A 26,099-nucleotide genomic window follows, 5' to 3' on the forward strand; every position below is an offset into this window, starting at 1 on the left:
TGTTATGACAGGCTGTCCTGGATGAAAATGCCTGGCACCAGTGTTAGGGCTTCTCAGGGCTAGAGTGGGCACGCTGTGTAGTGATGATGTGCCTAACTCTTGATGCCAGCTGGGGCCATGACCTTTGACCTAACCCTGAGAACTGGACAGGCCAGTTGGGAGAGGCCCCCATTGGGATGGAGGGATTAAATAGGAAGGGAAAAGGGGTGAAGGATGGCCACCCTCTAGAATTGTAGAGTTATAGATCACAGGCTAGATAGCACCTCTGGCCTTGTGTTGTCAACAATGCCTCTTACCATTCTCAATGATTTGTTGTGATCGACTGTCTTTACTGGGCGTTAATCAAAATGAAACTGGCCCATTCTGTATTCTGGAAGAACATGGGGGAGCTGAGTCATAAAATAACGTATGCCTGCCTTTCTCTTATTCTTCACTCGTCTTCTCCTCCCTCTGCCATCCCAGCCACAACTGAGCATGTCTTACATAAGACTGGGTTACACTATGTCCTTAGTGAGATATTGAACACCTGCCAGTAATAACATACAGATCCCATCTGTCACTTTCCAGATTTTCTAAAAGGCTGCAGGTAGTAAGCGTGTAAAAGCGAACACTTACATGACTGTATAATGGCAGAGAAAACATGAACAAGCAGTGGAAAATGAAGCAAGGTATAGCGAGTGTGGTTTTGGGGTTGGTTGTTACATACATGCTCAGTCAGGTTATGGGACAGTGTTATGCACTCTCAAGTACCCTGGTATGTCTAATGAAGCACAATGATTATACCCAGCTACCTTTAATAGCTCTATGGTTCCTACTACTAGACTGCTATCCAGAGACATACACCGCTGTGCTGCTATCTCGTCACACCTAACATCTTATATAACAACGCCCCACAGAAGAGTTATCTACATTATGACACTACATGGAGAATTCTGTGGGACTGCCCTGAGTGATGGGTCTAGTCATCAGATAATGCAAGGAACACTAGGCCCCATAACAGGTCGAAATGATATATGTCAAGGTACAAATGTAGGAGGACCCACAATTGCCTTTATACCTGCAATAAAAACGTGTCATGTCAGCCAATAAACTTTGATTCATGTGCCCATGTGCCAGGCAGCTATGGACAATGCCCACCAGGGGGCAATCTTATTTCAGCTGCCTCTGTCTTACCTGGACTGTAACAGTGAGGTGTTTTATCAGTCCAAGACAGAGGAAGCACCACAGAGTTTAGAACATGACTGAATGATTTAGGTGGGAGCTGCAGTGCTGTAACAACGGGGGAAGTCTGGTTAACAATGGGCTACGCCTAGCTACGTCTTTCTCATTATGAATGTGGTGTTCGTCTCATCTGTGTTTGCGTTCTTGAGGTTGCACCTAAAACGGCTTGGGATCCAAGTGTGCATACAGTACGTAATGTGAAGTCTACAAGAGTTCTGAAAAACAGTCGACTTAAACAAACACTTCTGTTTCTCGTAGTAAAAGTGTCTTCTCTTAGGTCTGGGTAATAGCATTGGTTGAAGTTACACTACATAAACTACTGCAGTTTAAGATCATTCATAGGACTTTCTACACTCCTGCCCGAATCCATGTAACGCACCCAGAAATGTCACATCTCTGTTAGAGATGCACAAAGGATGTTGTGGTCCTGTGATAAACTGACACCGTTCTGGGATTATGTGCTGTATGTGCTGTCATTTCATTGTGTCTAGGAATTTATATCCATCCATCTCCACAATTATGTCTGTTGGGAAATGTAAATATTGGTGAACAATAAGTTCAGAGTAAGTTTTGTGATCTAAGTCTAATTGCTGCAAAAATAACAAAGTGGAGGACTGAACTATCTAGTGATGCCGCAGGGTTTTGTGAATTATGAAGTTAAACAAAAACCAGAAGTGTTTGACAAAATGTGGAAACCATATGTTGATCATCTTGGGGAATGTGTTGTATAGTGGCCATTTTGTTTGTGTGTTGTGTTGTTTGTGGGGTGCCGTGGAAAAACAATAAAAAACACATTGTCAAAAAAAAAAAAGAAGAATACAACTAAAACGAAAAGAACTTGAAAGCTGTCTGGGACTGTATGTAGCTCCTTAGGTGTTGGTAACCCAAACATGTCATTATCAACCATGTGGACACCATTAGAGTGCATTGGAAGCCTGAATCATCTCAGCAGTATATTGGAAGGGATGCTGATCGGTCATAGCCATACTAAGAGAGACCTCTACTTTCACAAGAGTTACAGTAGGGACTGTAAAGTCTTACTTTAAATGGATATCTCCTCCGTCCCAGTCCTAAACTCCAAAGTCACAGCAGGGGCTGACAGTTAGAGACAATCTTCTCCTCTGCGAAAGGCCTATTCCACTTTTGTCTGTGGGCACTGCTATTTTCCACTCTTAACGACTGCCTGCAAATCCAGCACAAGGAATTGGACTGAAACGCCACAAATAGTTCAGAGACAGTTTAAGAGGCAGTCTACAGAGTTTACAGCGTCTTCAGTCCAATCACTGTACTAACTTCAAAACTAATGAGAGACATTCAGGGAGAAAATCGCATTAGATAGATAAGCAGATGGGAATGAGGAGGTGATATTGAAAATGCACGTATAACTACATTGTTGGTACAACCATGTGTGACGAACTCTTTCAAATAATCCAAATGCATTTCCACTTGCACATGACAAAGGAACATAGAGAGGGAACACACACAGAGTTAAAGAGGAGGGACATGAATAGTTGATGTTGGGCGAATCAGAGAGCTGCTCTTATGAAAAGGGTGCTGTGGTGTATCACATTGTCTCTCCGGCTTTACACTTGGCAGCGCAACTAAAGGCCTGGCCAACATAGGGGGTGTTTACCAGGGATAATCATTCATAAAGGCCCCAGTGCACAATGAGGTCCATCTCAAGGCACAGTGTCATTTAAATGTCCCCTGAAGCGACCTGCTGAATTAAATATAAGGTGGCCCAGACAGAGCGAGAGATGGATAAAGGCTTCCTTCTAACTCCACAGGGGCCGAACAAGAATACCTTCAAACTTGCAACTTGTCGGTTTCTCTCTCAATCTTTTCTATTGTTTAGTCAGTTTCTGTCTCTCTCATTGTTGTTTTTGAGAACCAGGACATTGGTATCGAGTTCCATCCCTACACGTATCCCTCTGGGGAAATGTAAGATGTTTACTTCCGTGTTGACGCGCGTTGAGCTGCTTTGAACCTGGGCTGTGGGAGATGGCTGGCATTAACATTACAGTAGAGACAGAGAGAGGCCCTCTGTGACAGCCCTCTTTCGGCAGCCCACTAATTACATAGTGGAGATGTGGATTATTGTCAAAGTGAGTTTGACGCAGGTAAACTGCCTCCTGATGGTTCGGTGGAACTCTCACGGTGAACGCACGACACCGAACTCTTTAAGTGGCGATGAAGTGACTCTGCCCTAATTGTCACAGCCACATTAAGGGAGTCCTGTTAAGCTTGTCAAACATGCAGCACCGGGTTTGACAACATCAAAACGTGTGCTGAGGAAAACTGTCCCATCTATTCCCACTTTGGTTGCAAATGCTCCGGAATTCACACTGGTTTATTTTCTCTGCCTTTGTGTAAATTCTTGAAGGCAAATCTCTTGACGGCAGATCTGCACTTTCCGTGGCACACTTTTCAAGTCACGTCTCGCTTTACTTTGTGAACTTGAAATTAATATTCAGGGAGGGATATTCTGCATAAATGAACAGAACGTTACTAGGTTATTCTGTGGGATATAATTTTGACAGTACTACACGCTGTACCAACAGCATAGTAATTAGACCACTCCTTACAGAGTCTATAAAACATTTCTGTCTTCTCTTTGTGCATTCCCTGAATAACGTTATCTCTAGGGCTGTGTGCAGCAGTGCACTGTGTCAGGGACTGTGTCAGGATGGTCTGTCGTATCTCCCACCCAGAGGGAAAGGTGAGACCGGGTTTCTATCAACACCTCGCTCCCTGTGTGCACCAAGGCTTCATTGTGTGGTAGACAGGGTGCAAAATACCTCCCGACCGCCTTCCTTTGCTATGTTAGATCCCATCGCCTGCCTGTGTATTTGAATCTTCAAAACAGCAGCCATGTGATAAGCAGTGTGAGGAGGAGATATATATATATACACTACTGTTCTAAAGTTTGGGGTCACTTAGAAATGTCCTTGTTTTTGAAAGAAAAGCAAATTTTGTTGTCCATTTAAAATAACATAAAATTGATCAGAAATACAGTGTAGACATTGTTAATGTTGAAAACAACTATTGTAGCTGGAAACGGCAGATTTTTTATGGAATATCTACATAGGCGTACAGAGGCCCATTATCAGCAACCATCCCTCCTGTGTTCCAATGGCACGTTGTGGTAGCTAATCCAAGTTTATCATTTTAAAAGGCTAATTGATCATTAGAAAACCCTTTTGGAATTATGTTAGCACAGCTGAAAACTGTTGTTCTAATTTAAGAAGCAATAAAACTGGCCTTCTTTAGACTAGTTGAGTATCTGGAGCATCAGCATTTGTGGGTTCGATTTACAGGCTCAAAATGGCCGGAAACAAAATACGTTCTTCTGAAACTCGTCAGTCTATTCTTGTTCTGAGAAAGGAAGGCTATTCCATGCGAGAAATTGCCAAGAAACTGAAGATCTCGTACAATGCTGTGTACTACTCCCAGCATCCTGGAGTCTCCTCTTCACTATTGACATTGAGACTGGTGTGAAGATGGTGTGGTGTGAAGATATATATATATATATACACACACACAGTGTATATACAGGGCTGAACCAGGCCACACTCTCTTGCTCTGTAGTGAACTGCAATAGCATTCACAGGCCAGGCTGCCAAACAGTAACAGGGTTCGGTCACTCTCTCCTCATACCGAGGGGAGCTGGAGACAGTTGCCGTGGCAGCGGGGGTAAACAAACAAATGCGGTACCATGAAATGCAGGAAAATAGTTACTGTGGAGTAATAACTCTGCTGCTGCAGTCGTCACCCGTCCCATGCTCAGCACTCACATACTGTATCTGGAGGCTTTGCATATCATGAATTGTTTTCAGCTGTTGGACCCGTTGTGGGTTTTCCCTGGGGTCAGCCCTTAGTAAAATAGTTAGCAGGACTGGAGGCCATACCACTCTCTGTGAGTGTCTGTTCTGGGTTAAACTGGGTCATGTTGGTTCACATGACTGTTGAGGCGCTGGGTAACATCTCGTCCTGACTTAAAGACTCTTGGTCTGTATTTAATCGGAGCATTTGGGACTTGAATTGACCGTAGCAACACAGACTCCAACACACACAACAAACAACACTCCCGGCACGCGCTGAAGTGGATATGGGTCGGGGTAATACGCTTGAGGAAATTAGACCGGCATTTTTGCATAGCGCCGCTGGAAAACGATCGGATTTATCTCTCACGTGAATGGAAAGATCGCATATCCATAGTTACAATCAAAACAAGGCTTTATTCCACGGTTTGACTGCCAAATCTATGCTGATATTCTGTAGTATGGCCCATTAAACACCAATTAATATCATCATACATAATGCCTTGGACATTTACATACACTTCAACCCAAATTGCTTACACAGAATTTCCCATAGAGTCTTTGTGAACAGTTACTGTTATGTAGCAACCAGTCTGTGTACTATTATTGGTTGCTAGCAGTGACAGACTACTACAGTATGTCGCATCCGTCAAGATATCCATTGAGGCTTCTTTATACACTGTCTATGGACACAGCTGGAGGCTCGACTCTTGATGCAGGATTGGGATGTGATTGTGGAGCCAAAAGACATGCAGCACGGGCGCACGCACACACACACACACATATAATACACACACACACACACCGAACGAACACATCCATCAATCACCAGTCTCACCAGCTAGAATAACAAGCCTTTCATCTAATTGTGGCAGCCGGAGGGCTTCGGTTCCACCTGATAGATATCACTAGTTACACAACCTCTTCCCATTGTTTTGACTGCTGACGTCAACATGACCATAGAGAAGATTATTGGGGGGAACAAGATGTGCCTCACTACTGTGTCTGCTATTATGGGAAGCGTTTAGGCACCATTAGCTGCCCATTGTCCACTGTGACTGATGTGTTTGGGGCTCCAGATATGCTTTTAAATGTCTATTTATTTACTGAGTGGGCTCTTAAATAGAGTGGGGAAAATGGAAAAATGCTCTATGGTCTATAATACATACCTCTACTTGATAACATGTTTGTAAATTATAATGATAAATAACAAATATGACCACAGAGAAGTGTGATGGGTGAAATAACATTTGTCTTTTGGACAAGAATGTTGAGCAAAAATGAAGGATTTTTTTTATCGGATTCTAGCTACCTAAACACCTTGTACTAACCACGCTAAATAATCAACACTGTAACGCTATGACAGGTCTGGGAACAGTATAGTAAACAGACAGTACTCACCATGCCATGGTTGAGCCACTGGGGTATGAAGTTGTCCAGAAGTCTGGGGTACACCAGGTCTCTGTCATACAAGTACAGGGCCCAGAACATGGTCACCACAAACTGCAGAGAGACAAGGACACAGAGACATAGTGAGGCCATAGGAGACATAGCAAGGACATAGGAGACATAGCGAGGACATAGGAGACATAGTGAGGACATAAGAGACAGTGAGGACATAGGAGACATATCGAGGACATAGTGAGGACATGAGACATAGTGAGGACATAGGAGACATAGTGAGGACATAGGATTCATAGTGAGGATATAGGAGACTGAGGATATAGTGAGGACATAGGAGACATAGTGAGGACTTAGAAGACAATGAGGACATAGAGAGACATAGTAAGGACATAGAGAGACGTAGTAAGGACATAGAGTGACATAGTGAGGACAAAGAGAGTAGAGACAGTGATGACATCAGTTACATGAAAAGAAGATTAACTATCAAACAATCATGAATCACACAGATAAACAATCAAACAGATAATCCTAATCGAGAAGATAAAATGTTTATGTAAGACAGCAATGATACAGCTTACATTTCTCAGAAAACCCATTCATCAAAAAGTCATGTTTAGGATTAATTCAAAGTTAAATTTCGCTGCACTTCACATAAGCATATTGGTTGACGTGGAAATACTATGATTGAATATTGAAACAATGCGTGGTGAGTCTATAAATATGTGACACACATACCATTACACACCCAAACGTACAGCACCCTGAGCCATGTCATGGCTCACACCATCCAGCTAGGCACTGTCATACAGTATATCACCCTATATCCCAGTGGGCAAAACCTGGTTGAAAAGATGTCAGTATAATGTTATTTTATGAAAACTTATTCTGGTCGCAAACTGGTAAAAAAAAAAAAAAGTTATGTATTTTTACTGACCAGAATATGATGTCTTTTTCTGACCACCATACGACAAGTGGATTATAATTGTGACCACTATATGATGTGCTATATTACAGTGCCTTCAGGAAGTATTCACACCACTGTAATTTTTCCACATTTTTGTTGTGTTACAGCCTGAATTTTTATGTTGTGTCAATGACTTACACACAATACCCCATAATGTCAAAGTGGAATTATGGTAAATACAATTTTAAAAAAGGAAAGCTGAAATGTATTGAGTCAATAAGTATTCAACCCCTTTGTTATGGCAAGCCTAAATAAGTTCAGCAGTACACATTTTCTTAACAAGTCACATAATACCTCATCTCTGTAGCCCACACATACAATTATCTGTGAATTTCAAACACAGATTCAACCACAAAGACCAGGGAGGTTTTCCAATGCTTCGCAAAGAAGGGCACCTATTGGTAGATGGGTAAAAAAAAGCATGGTGGCTATTAATTACACTTTGGATGGTGTATCAATACACCCAGTCACTACAAAGATACGGTGTCCTTCCTAACTCAGAGGAAGGAGAGGAAGGAAACCGCTCAGGGATTTCACCATGAAGCCAATGGTAACATTAAAACAGTTAGTTTTCTCCTATCATTAAACTCTTGATGATTCCTATCATGAATCAACAACATTGTAGTTACTCCACAATACTAACCTAAATGACAGAGTGAAAAGAAGGAAGCCTGTACAGAATAAACATATTATGTTTGTAATATTCAATGTTTGTAATAAGGCACTGAAGTAAAACGGCAAAAAATGTGGCAAAGAAATTAATTTTATGTCCTGAATACAAAGTGTTACATTTGTGGCAAATCACATCACTGAGTACCACTCTTCATATTTTCAAGCATGGTGGTGGCTGCATCATGTTATGGGTATGCTTGTCATCAGCAAAGACTAGACGGAATAGTACAGGCAAAATCCTAGAGGAAAACCTGGTTCAGTCTCCTTTCCAACAGACACGGAGAGACAAATTCACCTTTCAGCAGGACAATAACCTAAAACACGAAGCCAAATATACACTGGAGTTGCTTACCAAGATGATATTGAATGTTCCTGAGTGGCCTAGTTGCAGTTTTGACGTAAATCGTTTTGAAAATCTATGACAACTTGACAGAGCTTGAAAATAATGTGCAAATATTGTACAATCCAGATGTGCAAAGCTCTTAGAGACTTACCCAGGGGTGTGAATACTTATGTAAATTAGATATTTTTGTATTAAATTTGCAAACATTTCTATAAGCATGTTTTCACTTTGTCATTATGGGGTACTGTGTGTAGATAGGTGAGAATTTTAACAACAAAATGTGGAAAGTCAAGAGTTATGAATACTTTCTGAAGGCACTGTATATACTGGTCATAGATAACACATAACCTGAATGACCACCTGATTACAGCTTATTACCTACAGTAAAAAGTATTGCAGAGGATGAAGTTTGATATTGAATACATGGTTCATTACATTTCTATAGGCACCAATTAAATGTTTCAATATGCAACATATTCTTACATTTAAAAATATATCAAGCAATGGCAAAAACTAATATACTTCAAAACATTTTGCACATCTGCATACAGTAATTGTTTCATAATTCACCCACAAACATTACATGCATAGAAAGACTGGGACACAGTATATAAAGGCTCATTGTTTTTATTTGATTAATGATTAATAAGAGTGGTGTGATGGGGTAGATCCTCATGAAGGACCTCTGAGGACAGAAGGCGATCTGGAGCGTAGTGGTCCTCTTGAAGAGTCGTGTGACGGATCAGATCTGCAGTGAACAGAATCAGTACATCACTACTTTATCTATTTGAGATTTTAAAGAAAACTAGAAAATAACATTCCTGAAGAAACTTTGGACACTGACTAAATGTATTTCCATGGTAGGAGTTGAAAAAGTTTGTGTGGCAGTTATAGATTAGAGGTGTCTTCAAAAAAGAGCAACTTGTACAAAACATTAGGAACATCTGCTCTTTCCATGACATAGCCTGACCAGGTGAATCCATCTGAAAGCAAAGATCCCTTATTGGTACACTTCAATCAGTGTAGATGAAGGGGAGGAGACAGATTAAAGGAGGATGTTTAAGCCTTGAGACAATTGAGAAATGGATTGTGCATGTGTGCTATTCCGAGGGTGAATGGGCAAGACAAAAGATTTAAGTGCCTCTGAACGTGATGTAAAGTTGTGATGCAATGACTACAAAGGGAAGCACAGCCGAGAGCTGCCCAGTGACACAAGCCTACCAGACGAGCTAAACTACTTTTATGCTCTCTTCGAGTCAAATAACACTAAAACATGCATGATAGCACCAGCTGTTCCAGAAGACTGTGATCACGCTCTCCACAGCCGACGTGAGTAATATCTTTAAACAAGTCAACATTCACAAGGCCGCAGGGCCAGACGGATTACCAGGACGTGTACTCCGAGCATGCGCTGACCAACTGGCAAGTGTCTTCACTGACATTTTCAACCACTCCCTGTCCGAGTCTGTAATACCAACATGTTTTAAGCAGACCACCATAGTGCCTGTGCCCAAGAACACTAAGGTAACCTGCCTAAATGACTACCGACTCGTAGCTCTCACGTCTGTAGCCATGAAGTGCTTTGAAAGGCTGGTCATGGCTCACATCAACACCATTATCCCAGAAACCCTAGACCCACTCCAATTTGCATACCGCGCCAACAGATCCACAGATGATGCCATCTCTATTGCACTCCACAGTGCCCTTTCCCACCTGGACAAAAAGAACACCTATGTGAGAATGCTATTCATTGACTACAGCTCAGCGTTCAATACCATAGTCCCATCAAAGCTCATCAATAAGCTAAGGACCCTGGGACTAAACACCTCCCTCTGCAACTGGATCCTGGACTTCCTGATGATTTGGCATGGGTCCTCAGATCCTCAAAAGGTTCTACAGCTGCACCATCGAGAGCATCCTGACTAGTTGCATCACTGCCTGGTATGGCAACTGCTTGGCCTCTGACCGCAAGGCACTACAGAGGGTAGTGCGAACGGCCCAGTACATCGCTGGGGCCAAGCTTCCTGCCATCCAGGACCTCTATACCAGGCGGTGTCAGAGGAAGGCCCTAAAAATTACCAAAGACTCCAGCCACCCTAGTCATAGACTCTTCTCTCTGCTACCGAACGGCAAGCGGTACCGGAGCGCCAAGTCTAGGTTCCAAGAGGCTTCTAAACAGCTTCTACTCCCAAGCCATAAGACTCCTGAACACCTAATCAAATGGCTACCCAGACTATTTGCATTGCCCCCTCTTTTACACCACTGCTACTCTGTTGTTATCATCTATGCATAGTCACTTTAATAACGCTACCTACATGTACATATTACCTCAACTAACCGGGGCCCCGCACATTGACTGTACCAGTACCCCCCTGTAAATAGTCTTGCTATTGTTATTTTACTGCTGCTCTTTAATTACTTGTTACTTTTATTTCTTATCCGTATTTTTTTTTAATGCATTTTCGGTTAGGGGCTCGTAAGTAAGCATTTCACTGTAAGGTCTACTACACCTGTTGTATTCAGTGCATGTGACTAATAAAATTTGATTTGGAATGGGGTATGGTAGTAGGTGCCAGGTTCACTGGTTTGAATGTGTCAAGAGCTGCAACCCTGCTGGGTTTTTCACACTCAACAGTTTCCTGTATGTATCAAGAATGGTCCACCACCCAAAGGACATCCAGCCAACTTGACACAACTGTGGGAAGCATTGGAGTCAACATGGGCCAGCATCCCTGTGGAATGCTTTCGACACCTTGTAGAGTCCATGCCCCGACGAATTGAGGCTGTTCGGAGGGCAAAAGGGGGTTCAACTTAATATATGGGAAGGTGTTCCTAATATTTTGTATACTCATGGTACATACTTTGTGTCCTCCTCCACCACGACAGTCAGGGGCACATTTTAGGACTTTCCAGAGGGCCCGTAACACATCAACACTTTCCAGAGTAACACGTCAACCTCCTGAGTGTTCTGACTTTTCATGACACTTACTGTAAGCATAAAAAGAGAAGAAAATAAATGAACGATTTGGCATAATATGGGCATGCAGGATATGACAGAACAGTAATACACAGTAAAACTATCTTTAACAGTCAGAATCTACAAAAAAATGTTTCATTAACATTGGTTTCCATCCAACCTTTTTATACAAGTAAAGTACAATTTGGAAAAAAATACTGTATCTCATTTACATACTGTAAGTATTCACAACTCTGAGTCAATACTCTGTAGAAGCACCTTTTGTAGTGATTACAGATGTGAGTCTTTCTGTGTAAGTCTGTAAGAAATTTCCACACTTGGATTGTGCAACATTTGCCCATTATTCTTTTCAACATTCTTCAAGCTCTGTCAAATTGGTTGTTGATCATTGCTATACAACCATTTTAAGGTCTTGCCAAAGATTTTCAAGTAGATTTAACTGAAAATTGTAACTCAGACACTCAGTAACATTCCCTGTCTTCTTGGTAAGCAACTCCATTGTAGATTAGGCCTTGTGTTTTAGGTTATTGTTCTGCTGAAAGGCGAATTCATTAATCTCCCAGTGTCTGGTGGAAAGCAGACTGAACCAGGTTTTCCTCTAGGATTTTGCCTTTGCTTAGCTCCATTCCATTAATTTGTTTAACCTGAAAAACTCCCCAGTCCTTAACAATTACAAGCATACCCAAAACATGAAGCAGTCACCACTATGCTTGAAAATATGGAGAATGGTAATCAGTAATATGTTTGGGGCAAATACAACACAACACTTGTATTCAGGACAAAAAGTGAATTGCTTTGCCACATTTTTTGCAGGATTATTTTAGTGCCTTATTGCAATCACGATGCATGTTTTGGAATATTTTTTATTCTGTACAGGCTTCCTTCTTTTCACTCTGTCATTTAGGTTAGTATTGTGGAGTAACTACAATGTTGATCCATCCTCAGTTTTTTCCTATCACAGCCATTAAACTCTGTAACTGTCATGGTGAAATCCCTGAGTGGTTTCCTTCCTCTCTGACAACTTGAGTTAGGAAGGACGCCTGTATCTTTGTAGTGACTGGGTTTATTTATACACCATCCAAAGTGTAATTAATAACTTCGCCATGCTCAAAGGGGTATTCATTTTTTTTTTTACCCATCTACCAATAGGTGCAATTCTTTGCAAGGCATTGGAGAACTTCCCTGGTCTCTGGTTAAATCTGTATTTGAAATTCACTGCTCGATTGTGGGACCTTACAGATAATTCTATGTGTGAGGTACAGAGGTGAGGTAGTCATTCAAAAATAATTTTAAACACTATTATTGCACACAGTGAATCCATGCACCGTATTATTCAACTTGTTAAGCACATTTTTACTCCTGAACTCATTTAGGCTTGCTATATCAAAGGGGTTGAATACGTATTGACTTAAGACATTTCAGCTTTTCATTTGTAAAACTTTTGAAAAACAAATTTCTGCTTTGACATTATGGGGTGTAGTGTTTGTAGGCCAGTGCAAAACATCTACATTTAATCCATTTAAAATTCAGGCTATAACACAACAAAATGTGGAAAAAGTCAAGGGGTGTGAATACTTTCTGAAGGCACTGTAGGTAGCCTGCCCACATTGTATCTCCCAGCTGTTGGCTAGAGTGCACATGCCAAGACTAAAGTGGGCACATTCACTATATAAGGCAACATTTGTTGTGACAAAACCATCAGTAGAGTTGAAAATGCAACAGAAACCCATTTAACTTGTATTTCTTATTCGGTACAAGGGAATTTAACCGCAAAAGTTATGTTTACTACGTCATCACGCACAGCCATTCATCACCAAAAAGTCAATTTGATGGAAACTCATCTGTTTGGAAAATGTGCATATTGTTTTTATGTGTATTTGCGAATATTCACATGAAAATCTGATGTAAACCTAGCTGTTGTTTATGCCAAATGTCTCAACTGCTCATATTTACTTACCAACTACAATGAAGAGCACACACTAGTGGTAGCAAAGGCATGCTTGCTCCTCCTGGCCCTTATATTGAAGTGGAATATTAATTCATTGGTCATCAATCTGAAACATTTTAAGAAAAAGGATAGAAAAATGTAACAGTAGTTGGATAATATCTCTAAATGTTTTAAGAATGAGCAAGAGAGAAATGGGAGAAACTTTACATGACTCACCAAGAGAGGTAGGTATCTCTTGAATCAGAACGGTTTTGCACCTGAAAAAAAAAAAGTTAGTTAAAATAGGAATTTATATGCTTTACAAACTTCTATTATTAGAAGTGGTGCTATTCCAATTTGATCTACTTACAGCAATTTGGATCTACTTACTCAGGCAATCATGGGCAGCTGAATAGCATGTCTCTTGGGGAATCCAGTCTCAGTGATTTAATGAAAAAATGTTAACGATCATCAGCATAGCTAGTACAAACCTAGCTCTTACAAAGCTGATTAGTAGGAATCAATACACATTGAATATCAGAGTATCAAATAAAAAAAATAAAAAACATTTTCCACCCAAAACTGTCAATGACTATGGATTTAAGGAGGGGTTGGTCTGCTCTCTCCTATCCCAGTGATGTAGTAGAATAGGTCACTGGTAACTGAGTGTGTGGCCAAGCACTGCTGTAGAAGCCGTGCAACAGGTCATTGACATGTTTCAGGAACTTTAAAGACCGAGACAAATCATGATTAACCATTACCTAAGGTCTTGCTAGGCTAAGTCTATGTTGCCCCTCAGCAATCTGGCAGTCAGGCCGACAGATGGAGAGAGATAGACAGCAAAACATAGGCTATTTAAATGTCTTAGTCAGCAGGCTGGATAACTTCTGTACTCCTTTCCTTTGTTACCGCCTCTATCCTTCTATCCAAGCTGGACTCCACTGGGCACAGACGTTAATACAACGTCTATTCCACGCTGGTTCAACATAATTTCATTTCAATGATGTGGAAACAACGTTGATTCAACCAGTGTGTGCCTTGTGGGAAGATTCCTGCAAAAAAAGAGAATCAAGAATTGAAAAAGGCAGTTGAGAGGTGCAACATGTGAATGAGTGTTGAGGGGGAGAAGGTATAGCAAAATGTATCATATTGTCAAATACAAAAAAATACAAGGATCTCTGATGAATCAAGAAAAACTTTAAATCCATATTGGGGGGGGGGGGGGGGTAGCTTGCAATGTCTCACACACACAATCAATGTTTCTTATATGTGTCATCAACTCTCTCACACACACACACAACTAGTATGTCACAATGTTGACATCACAATAACTTAAAGAAAATATAGTTATCATCATCTCTCTCTCCCTCAAACACACTCTCACACAGAGAACACACATACATTTACTGTCATTAACTAAACATTTATCAAAATGAAAACTTACCATGTCAATGGAGGATTAGCCAGAGAGATAATGTTAGATAGCTAAAGTTAGCTAGCTAGCGAACCTTTCCTTGACGTTCTTTTCCCCAACAAACCACCGCTTTACGTACAGCAGTAAAACAAGAATGCAGGAGAACAGACTACCACTTAGCAGTCAAATATATATATTTTTCTGTACATTGAGAAACTGTCATTCTTTTCCAGCTGTGCTGTTGTGTTGCCCGGTGCTCTGTCCCAACGGCCTTATGGAATGTTGATGCTGAAGCAAGCAGGCTGCCTGCTGCGCGTAGATATCTATTGCTGCACGTGAAGCACAGATTCCAATCCAAGTTTCAGCTGGAACTGATATGCCTACCTCCTTATTTAGCCACCGAAATTAAAATACAATTACTGCCCTCATTATGTTAATTGCTTAAAAGCGTTAAGGGGAATTATTATAGTCATATTTTCAGGTTCAAATTCAGGTGCAATCATGTTTGACTAATTAGTGATTCAAATAAATGCGATGAAAATAGGATTTTGTAAATCCTGGTAAATTGTAGTAGGATATTGAAAAAATAGGCCTGTGTGTTATTTGTTAAATTCAGATCTTTTTTTGTTAGTCATAATAGAACATCAAAATGGCATACAGTGGACCAGAAGAACATGTGCAGCACAATAAACAGTGCAATTAGCTAACACAGACAAAAGATGACCATAGAAGCCAACACATACAGCAAGTTAGCAGATATCATTAATTAAACATCCAGTATTTCATTGTACTGCAGTCTTACTGAATTTTAACGGCATTGAATTTTTGTAAAGTTATTATTGTGCATGGATATCTTATATGCTGGTAACCTAGAAACAATGTTATGGAAATGAATGAGCACTTTTTAATTGGGTGGACTGTAAAACAAAAGCTGCCATGGCCTTTAGTAAAAGCAAAAGCATTTATAGGATTGGATATTCTCTAAATTATGGACCATCTCTGATAGCTATAGGACCGCAGAGACTGACACAAATTTTAACTTTCAATGACCTAGAAAATTCGATGACCTGGAGGTGAAATATATATATTTATTTATTTTCTATATTGGTATTTCATCCCTTGCTGAATAAAAAACATAAATGGCCCTACTCCTGAAAAAGTTAATCGGGCCGGATAAACTGAAATGGGCCTGGCTCGAGTACCATTAGCCGGAGCCCAGAGTAATATGATTCTGCCGGACTCGGGAAGAGCTCATCCGCACGAAGCCCCCAAGACTCCATGCCGAGTCCTTCAAGTCTCAAACGGAATAGGCACGAGCCCAGCGTGTTGACTGGGTCCAGTATGCCATGAGACCTTAACCCGCTTTGGTGCGCTCTGCCAGCTGTCGTTTGCCAAATGTTTTGAGCTGAATCATGCAAACCCTGCTGAAAAAGAACATTTACTCCAATTTTAATAATTTTAATGGTTCTAGTGTCTTATATCCAATGGGTGAATGATCCCAAACACTATGTACAGTGCATTAAGAAAGTATTCAGACCCCTTGACTTTTCACATTTTGTTACATTAAAGCCTTATTCTAAAATGGATTAAATTAAACACCCCATAAATGACAAAACAGTTTGAGACATTTTTGCTAAAATATTTAGGGCCTCCCGGGTGGCGCAGTGGTGGCGCCACCAGAGTCTCTGGGTTCGCGCCCAGGCTCTGTCGCAGCCGGCCGCGACCGGGAGGTCCGTGGGGCGACGCACAATTGGCCTAGCGTCGTCCGGGTTAGGGAGGGTTTGGCCAGTAGAGATATCCTTGTCTCATTGCGCTCCAGCGACTCCTGTGGCGGGCCGGGCGCAGTGCGCGCTAACCGAGGGGGGCGGGTGCACGGTGTTTCCTCCGACACATTGGTGCGGCTGGCTTCCGGGTTGGAGGTGCGCTGTGTTAAGAAGCAGTGCGGCTTGGTTGGGTTGTGCTTCGGAGGACGCATGGCTTTCGACCTTCGTCTCTCCCGAGCCCGTACGGGAGTTGTAGCGATGAGACAAGATAGTAATTACTAAAAACAGATACCTTATTTATAAAAGTATTCAGATCATTTGCTACGAGACTTGAAATTGAGCTCAGGTACATCCTGTTTCCATTGATTATCCTTGAGATGTTTCTACAACTTGCATGGAGTCCACCTGTGGTAAATTCAATTGATTGGACATGATTTGGAGAGGCACAAACCTGTCTATATAAGGTCCCACAGTTGATAGTGCATGTCAGAGAAAAAACCAAGCCATGAGGTCAAAAGATTTGTCCGTAGAGCTCCGAGACATGATTGTGTCGAGGCACAGATCTGGGGAAGGATACCAAAAAATGTTTGCTGCATTGAAGGTCCCCAAGAACACAGTGGCCTCCATCATTCTTAAATAGAATAAGTTTGGAACCACCAAGACTCTTCCTAGAGCTGGCCGCCCGGCCAAACTGAGTAATCGGGGAGAAGGGCCTTGGTCAGGGAGGTGACCAAGAGCCCGATGGTGAATCTGACAGAGTTCCAGAGTTCCTCTGTGGAGATGAACCTTCCAGAAGGACAACCATCTCTGCAGCACTCCACCAATCAGGCCAGATGGAAGCCACTCCTCGGTAAAAGGCACATGACAGCCCACTTGGAGTTTGCCAAAAGGCACCTAAAGACTCTCAGACCATGAGAAACAAGATTCTCCGGTCTGATGAAACCAAGGTTGAACTCTTTGGCCTGAATGCCAAGTGTCACGTCTGGAAGAAACCTGGCACCATCCCTACGGTGAAGCATGGTGGTGGTAGCGTCATGCTGCGGGGATGTTTTCCAGCGGCAGGGACTGGGAGACTAGTCAGGATTGAGGGAAAGATGAATGGAGCAAAGTACAGAGAGATCCTTGATGAAAACCTGCTCCAGAGCACTCAGGTCCTCAGACTGAGGCTAAGGTTCACCTTCCAAAATTACAGCAACCCCTTGCACACAGCCAAGGCAACGCAGGAGTTGCTTTGGGACAAGTCTCTTAATGTTCTTGAGTGGCCCAGCCAGAGCACGGACTTGAACCCGGTCGAACATCTCTGGAGAGACCTGAAAATGGCTGTGCAGCAATGCTACCCATCCAACCTGACAGAGCTTGAGAGGATCTGCAGAGAAGAATGGGAGAAACTCCCCAAATACAGGTGTGCCAAGCATCATACCGTAGAAGACTCGATGTTGTAATCGCTGCCAAAGGTGTTTCAACAAAGTACTGAGTAAAGGGTCTGAATACTTATGTAAAATGTGATATTTCTGAGGGGGGGGTTATACATTTTGCTAAAATTTCAAAAACCAGTTTTAGCTTTTCCATTGTGTGTAGATTGGTGAAGGAAAACATCAATTTAATCCATTTTAGAATAAGGCTGTAATGTAACAAAATGCAGAAAAAGTCAAGGGGTCTGAATACTTTCCGAATGCACTGTGCATGTTTATATAGATTGGTGTCTATTAATTGAGTAGCATTAAGATAACTGGACAGTTGTTCAATCAGATTTCAACGAAAAAACATATTTCAACCAAAATAAGATTTATTTTTCATGACGTCAAAAAGACATCATGAAAAAGGTGTCGTCATCTGGTTATAGATGTCCCGACCACATTTCAACCAGAAAAATACGTCTTTATCAGGTCGTATGCCCACTGGGATGTATATCACAGAGAGCTGGAGAAGCTATGGGCCCAGGGGGTCAAATAACCATGAATGTTTACATGCTGCCCATGTTATCCCAAGATAATATAGGTCAAGCTATCCACAAAAGAGATATGCATAATAGCTATGGGTATAATAAAAATACAAATCTAAGTACATTATATTTTCAGTCAAATACAGTATGTTCATAATTTGACAGGCAATGTAATGGTCTATTGGGGTTTTCCAGACCATTTTCCGCCCTCGTTTTATGCCCTCTGGACACGCCATTCACCTCAGGTCATCATATACCCAGGAAATCTACTGGTTCTGTGACCTGGCTCTTCTCTTGTCTCTCCCTGAGGTTTCCTGCTTGGCCTGGCCTGGGTTGAGCTTGACCCTGCTGCCCCCACAGTCTGCCCCTCTAAGGACCAGTCCTGGAGCACAAAGATGTCAGCCTCTGACCTGAGCACTAGCTATCTCCTTCATCCAGGTTGCCTGGCACTCCGACTAACACCGAGGCGAGCTAGCAATAAAGCCTGCCATGCCGGGTGAGGCGAAGCGAAGCGACAGTTCTGGGGCTAATGTTTAAATATCAGCATACCATAATTAATCCCTAAGAGGTGACTTCTTCGCCGCTCCTTGTCTCTTATCCCGACGCTTCTCCACCAGCCCTGTATGCCTCCTGTAAGAAGGACAGCAGTAAGCTTGTGAGGAGATCAAATGCACAGCAAAAACAAGCATGTTACTGTCGAGTGTACAGGCTTTGAAAAGGGGTGTTTGAAGTTCCAGCTCTGTGGAGTGGCTTCCTCGATGAAAGAATTCCAGTTCTGCCTGTAATCCTTCTGATCCAGACAGTTGTAACTGCTCCCGACCCTACCAAACTACCCAACCTATTTATATTAATCGACCTCGATTAGGGATTTGACAGAATCCTGTTTTGCTTCGTACTCACATTATTTAGCTGGATCTACGATTTCCCGTAAGTCTCTTGCCACTGTGGCCAAATAAACAGGCTGCACTACAAGGCCACAGCAAGAAGGCAGGCCTGCTGAATGGAGAGCATTGACTCTGAGGGAGCAGCTTATTTCAGACCCTCGAAAGTGAGAAACAGCATTTCTTATTTCCTCTCCGAGGTGCAGAGTGTGAGTAAATGGATTCAGTCTGAGACAGGTAGTTTATTTAGACATTTCACATTTCCACACCCTCAACCTTTTTAGCTGCATAGGCTCCATGTCGTCAGGCCCGCAGGGAAACCACACCTGGTCCCGCAAGGGGCCTCCAGGCCTGTCCAGGAGCCAAACCATCCACAGCCCAGCCGAGGGGGATGGAATTACCTGGTCTGCCATCTGCGCCTCAGATGGATGCATGTGAAATGTCCCCGCTATTGTGCCCTGATGGCACACTCTCCTCTTTCATCATCATGTGGAGAGGTGGGAAGAATGGAAGGGTGCGCTCGACCCTGCCAGGGATACATTCACACCTGACCAATGCAGGGAGAATACACACATATACACACACACACAAACCAGAGCAGCACGCAGACTACAGATACACACATATTACCATTATCCAGCATCAACGCTAATGGGGGCTCATTTCCCGGCATTAGCTGCGGTGCACATGACATCCATTGTGTGGTGTGTAAACTGAACTGTGTGGCCAACTCTCAGACAGGGGTTGGTGCCAAGTGGCTCATCATATAGCAGCCTCCACTGCTCTGTGACGGTGACGATAAAAGGGTTCTTCAGCTGTCCCCATAGATGAACCCTATGAAGAACCCTTTTTGGTTCTAGGTATAACCCTTTTGGTTCCAGGTAGAAACCTTTACACAGAGGGTATGTGTTTTTTCTAAGAGAGTAGCAACTGGTCCCTAGTTTCTAGGAGGATATCTAAGGAGCAGCGCGTCGTCTCGCTCTCTCCGCTCTGCTGCTCTGATGACTCATGTCTTACAGCCTACCTACGCAGAAGAACACAGGTCACAGCACACATCACATGATCTCTGGTAAGCAGGGCCTGTGATGTATATAACACGCATGTCCCTATTTCAGTATACAATGCCTTTGGAAAGTATTCAGACCCCTTGACTTTTTCCACATTTTGTCACGTTAGCCTTATTCTAAAATGGATTCAATTAAAAATGTTCCTCATCAATCTACACACAATATCCCATATTACAAAGTGAAAACAGGTTTAGACATTTTTGCAAATGTATTAAAATAAAAACAGAAATACCTTATTGACATTAGTATTCAGACCCTTTGCTATGAGACTCGAAATTGAGCTCAGGTACAACCTGTTTCCATTCATCATCCTTGAGATGTTTCAACAACTTGCATGGAGTCCACCTGTGGTAAATTCAATTGATTGGACATGATTTGGAGAGGCACAAATCTGTCTATATAAGGTCCCACAGTTGACAGTGCATGTCAGAGCAAACACCAAGCCATGAGGTCGAAGGAATTGTCTGTAGAGCTTCAAGACAGCATTGTGTCGAGGCACAGATCTGGGGAAGGGTACCAAAAAATGTTTGCTGCATTGTAGGTCCCCAAAAACACAGTGGCCTCCATCATTCTTAAATGGAAGAAGTTTGGAACCACCAAGACTCTTCCTAGAGCTGGCCGTCTGGCCAAACTGAGCAATCAGGGGAGGAGAGCCTTTGTCAGGGAGGTGACCAAGAGCCCGTTGGTAAATCTGACAGAGCTCTAGAGTTCTTCTGTGGAGATGGGTGAACCTTCCAGAAGGACAACCATCTCTGCAGCACTCCACCAATCAGGCCTTTATTGTAGTGTGGCCAGACAGAAGCCACTCCTCAGTTAAAGGCACATGACTACCCGCTTGGAGTTTACCAAAAGGCACCTAAAGACTCTCAGACCATGAGAAACAAGATTCTCTGGTATGATAAAATCAAAGATGAACGGCAAAGATGAACGGAGCAAAGTACAGAGAGATCCTTACATTTCCTTACAGATCCTTGATGAAAAGCTGCTCCAGAGCACTCAGGTCCTCAGACTGAGGTGAAGGCTCACCTTCCAACAGGACAACAACCCTAAGCACACAGCCAAGGCAACGCAGGAGTGGCTTTGGAACAAGTCTCTTAATGTCCTTGAGTGGCCCAGCCAGAGCCCGGACTTGAACCCTATCGAACATCTCTGGAGAGATCTGAAAATAGCTGTGCAGCAACGCTCCCCATCCAACCTGACCTGTAGAGAAGAATGGAAGAAATTCCTCAAGTACAGGTGTGCCAAGCTTGTGGCGTCATACCCAAGAGGACTCAAGGCTTCAACAAAGTACTGAGTAAAGGGTCTGAATACTTATGTACATTTTATGTAAAAAAAATAATATTTATATTTCAACAAAAATGTCTAAAAACCTGTTTTTTTGCTTTGTCGTTATGGGGTAGTGTGTGTAGATTGATGAGGGGGGAAAACGATTTAATCCATTTTAGAATAAGGCTGTAACGTAACAAAATGTGGAAACAGTCAAGAGGTCTGAATACTTTCCGAAGGCACTGTAGGTCATGATAAAAATAGATATCATGATGATGACACGACATGCAATGTTCTTCCTTATTACACAGTTACTAAGCCAAAGTTAGTACAAATGAAATTATTTCCCTCTCTTTTGGCTTGAGGCCTGGAAGAAAAACGGTATACTAGCAACCAGTACCTTTCCACTATAATTCAAATATTTACCCAGTACTTTATAAATGCACATCCCTGTATGAACCCCTCAGCACCTGCTGCCTGGGCACCCTGGCACCTCACCAACACCACCTCACTATATAAAACTAAAACATCACCTCTCCCTGCTAACAGGAAAAGAGGCAGCAGCAAAGACCCAATTTAAATATTTTCCGAGTAATTATCAGATGGCCATCACGGACACAAGGGCATATAAAAGTAAGACAAACATGCAGTGTTTCCTTTTTCTCCCAGGGCTCAGCCCTCTGGTCCTGCTACTCGCTGCCCGTTACCTCCAAGGCCACGGCATGACACCCGGCCAGGTAGATGACTTGGCATTTGCAAAGCAAATGGGCCGTGCTGCATCCAAGACAATGTGTGTCGGTGTCCCTACTAGGCTTATGCAAAGGCCCTCCCAGAGGACAGTGCAGTCCAGGATAGGCCACAGGCAGCGGTATGCAGCAGGGAAAGAATGCCGACAGTGTCCACTAACTCAGACGGAAGGCTAGCTAGGGGACTTTTCCTTTCCATCAGCCTTGCTGTTTCACCTGCGAGGTGTGAGACAACCCTAGATTTGGCTGACCTACATATAGACTAAAGACTAGCATTTGTCTGGCGAGGTAGGAGGAAAACAGACACTTGTTTATTAGGTCTGGAGTTGTTGAGTTTCTGTTCTATTTCTCATATACAGGTAACTGCCAAAATAATGGAAACACTTGAGTAAATGAGGGATACAAATTATATTGAAATCAGGTGCTTCAACACAGGTGTGGTTCCTGAGTTAATTAAGCAATTAACATCCCATCATGCTTAGGATCATGTATAAAAATGCTGGGCAAGCCATTATTTTGGCTACCATACTATTCCCCCATAGGATGACAATTCCCCCATCCACAGGGCACGAATGGTCAATGAATGGTTTGATGAGCATGAAAACGATGTAAACCATGGGCCATGGCCGTCTCAGTCACCAGATCTCAACCCAATTGAATACTTATGTGAGATTTTGGAGCGGTGCTCCAAATGATGGAATTTCTCGTGGAAGAATGGGGGTGCCGCACTAGGCTGCGGTGCGTTCTGTGTACTGCATGCGTTCAATATTTTCAACTCGTGCATTGTTTTACCGTGCAGTAGTACAAACAGAAGTACTGTACAGTCACAGACTCGAACTAGCTAGCTTTTAGCTAGTTGAAAAGCGAAGCATATGTGTCAATTACGGAAAATGCGAGATATGGAATAGCCCATCTGCAACCACCCAACTATATGTACACCCGACCCTAATCCGCAGATATAGAAAATGCGCTATAGGCTACAGTCAGACGGCAGAATTATTTTTTTGACAGGGGGTGCAGGATGTTTTTGATTTACAGTGCATTTGGAAAGTATTCAGATCACTTGACTTTTTCTACATTTTGTTGTTACAGCCTTATTCTTTTTTCCTCCTTTTTTTCACTGCACAGCTATTTTCAGGTCTCTCCAGAGATGTTCATGTCCGGGCTCTGGCTGGGCCACTCAAGGACATTCAGAGACTTGTCCCAAAGCCCCTCCTGCGTTGTCTTGGCTGTGTGCTTAGGGTTGTTGTCCTGTTGGAAGGTGAACCTTTGCCCCAGTATGAGGTCCTGAGCCCATGGAGCAGCTTTTCATCAAAGATCTCGCTGTACTTTGATCCGTTCATCGTTCCCTAGATCCGGACTAGTCTCCCAGTCCCTGATGCTTGGCATTCAGGACAAATAGTTCAATCTTGGTTTCATCACACCAGAGAATCTTGTTTCTCATGGTCTGAGAGTCTTTTAAGTGCCTTTTGGCAAACTCAAAGCGGGCTGTCATGTGCCTTTCACTGAGGAGTGGCCACTCTACCATAAAGGCCTGATTGGTGGAATGCTGCAGAGATGGTTGTCCTTCTTTAATGTTCTCCCACCTCCACCAAGGAACTCTGGAGCTCTGTCAGAGTGACCATCGGGTCCTTGGTCACCTCCCTGACCAAGGCCCTTCTCCCCGATTGCTCAGTTTGGCTGGGCGGCCAGCTCTAGGAAGAGTCTTCAAACTTCTTCCATTTAAGAAGGGTGGAGACCACTGTATTCTTGGGGACCTTCAATGCTGCAGACATTTTTTGGTAACCTGGCCCAGATCTGTGCCTCAACACAATCCTGTCTCGGAGCTCTACGGATAATTCCTTCGACCTCATGGCTTGGTTTTTGCTGTGACATGCACTGTCAACAGTGGGACCTTTATATAGACAGGTGTGTGCCTTTCCAAATTATGTCCAATCAATTGAAATTACCACAAGTGGACTCCAATCAAGTTGTAGAAACATCTCAAGGATGATCAATGTAAACAGGATGCACCTGAGCTCAATTTCGAGTCTCATAGCAAAGGGTCTGAATACTTATGTAAATATGGTATTTCAGTTTTTTATTTTTAATACATTTGCAAACATTTCTAAAAATCTATTTTTGCTTAGTCATTGTGAGGTATTGTGTGTAGATTGATGAGGGAAAATAATAATGTAATCTATTTTTTACAAGGCTGTAACATAACAAGATATGGAAAAAGGGAAGGGGTCTGAATACTTTCCGAATGCACTGTAGATAGCATATGTTTCTGCTTATAATTTCCGCCATTTTAGTATGGCTATTTGTTAGTCAACTTATCTATACTGTAATTAGATACATGCAGCTTCTCTTCTGTCATATGTTGTCCTAGAAACAATATAAACCTTTGCTCACCACAATGTCATAAATCGATAGAATGAATGCTTCAATCAAGTTCTCTGTCAACTCTTCTTCTTTCGCCCAGAAAATGCAACAACTCTAAAAAAACCTGGAAAGATTTTTTGTGCAAAATGTCCAAATGACATGTTTGACCAGTTGTCTATGGTGCATGTACTATGTAGGTACCTGAGCTGAGCCATACAAGAGACTAGGCATCTATTGTACCACCCCACTACCAGATTAGAGGGGGCAATGTCGCCTGTTTTTTGTCTCCCCACGTTGGTTTTGAAATCACCATCACCCACTAATTAAGTATTCATTTTTGCAGATTAAGTGTTTGAGCTAGTAATGTACAGGGGAGTAGTGCTGCCCTCACTTTTTTTCAGTTTGAGAATACACGGAGCTGATAAAACTATTTCTGGAAAATGAATTATAAATGATATTTAATTACCACTAAAACTCCATGAAAAACGATAGAATGACAAACCAAATAAATATGTATAGCAGCCTAGAGGTGAATGGTGGTTTCTCCCCTGTCTTCTCTCTGGCGGTGGTGAGAATGAGGAAAAACTATAGGCTATGTGTGTGTGCACTGCGGAAGCCCGTCGGCTTGGCCAATCAGAACGTTGAAAAAAAATACAAATTCACTGTGTGTCTGCCTTGATGTTCACAAAAACGGACCCCTCTTGCGCAGTGGAACCCAGAACAATATGCGACCACTTGGTACAGTGGTACCATTCTGCCGAGGACACCCAAACCTGTCTGGAAGTTGCTGTAGCCCTGCTGTGGATCTTTAACCTATATTGACTATTGGTTGAGATGCAGGGCCTGTTCTAGCTTAGTATGTCAGTGGGAATGTGAATTGTAAATTGGGCCAAGTTGGAGGTAACAATGCATTAAGCTTCTAGTTTATTGAGATGCATGAATATGCCACACCAAAATATTGATTTTATGGCTGTTTCATAATGAATTTCCTGTAATTATATGTAGTAATGGTTCATGTTCACTACTTGGTCAATTGATTTGATAGCATGTTTAATCTATGCAAATAAATTCTATGAAGTGATAGTTCACCTCTGTTTTATTCTGTAATAGGGTATATTGTAACCATGGGTTTAAGCTAATCAAATCAAAGTTTATTTATGATGCAGTGTGTAAGCTACACAATACAATGAAAATGCCTACACGCAATAAAGCTCTCCTCGCAAACAGTGTAATGATATTAAGCTATATGTATTTGTATTTACATTAGGCTATAGCCTACAAATAGCTATACCACATAGTCACAGGTCTATTAGGCAATAGGCCTACT

General features: G+C 42.3%; 1 protein-coding gene across 4 annotated transcripts in view; it reads right to left on the bottom strand.

Moving 5' to 3' along the window:
• LOC139582913 (androgen-induced gene 1 protein-like) overlaps nt 1-26,099 on the bottom strand; it is a 57,512-nt gene that overhangs the window by 15,983 nt on the left and 15,430 nt on the right. For 2 of the 4 annotated variants that reach the window (XR_011676446.1, XM_071413364.1), the window contains exon 3: nt 6,444-6,545. Coding sequence is in view for 3 of the 4 variants with exons in the window: in XM_071413364.1 (XP_071269465.1) it covers nt 6,444-6,545 (102 nt within the window). In the remaining variant the exon portion in view is untranslated. Of the gene's footprint in view, nt 1-6,443; nt 6,546-7,181; nt 7,286-13,359; nt 13,457-13,566; nt 14,382-14,773; nt 16,290-26,099 lie in introns of those variants that run through there. The other 2 variants (XM_071413365.1, XM_071413366.1) reach the window with 2 other exon arrangements.

The sequence above is a fragment of the Salvelinus alpinus genome, chromosome 8, assembly GCF_045679555.1.
Source record: "Salvelinus alpinus chromosome 8, SLU_Salpinus.1, whole genome shotgun sequence".
Lineage (NCBI taxonomy): Eukaryota > Metazoa > Chordata > Actinopteri > Salmoniformes > Salmonidae > Salvelinus > Salvelinus alpinus.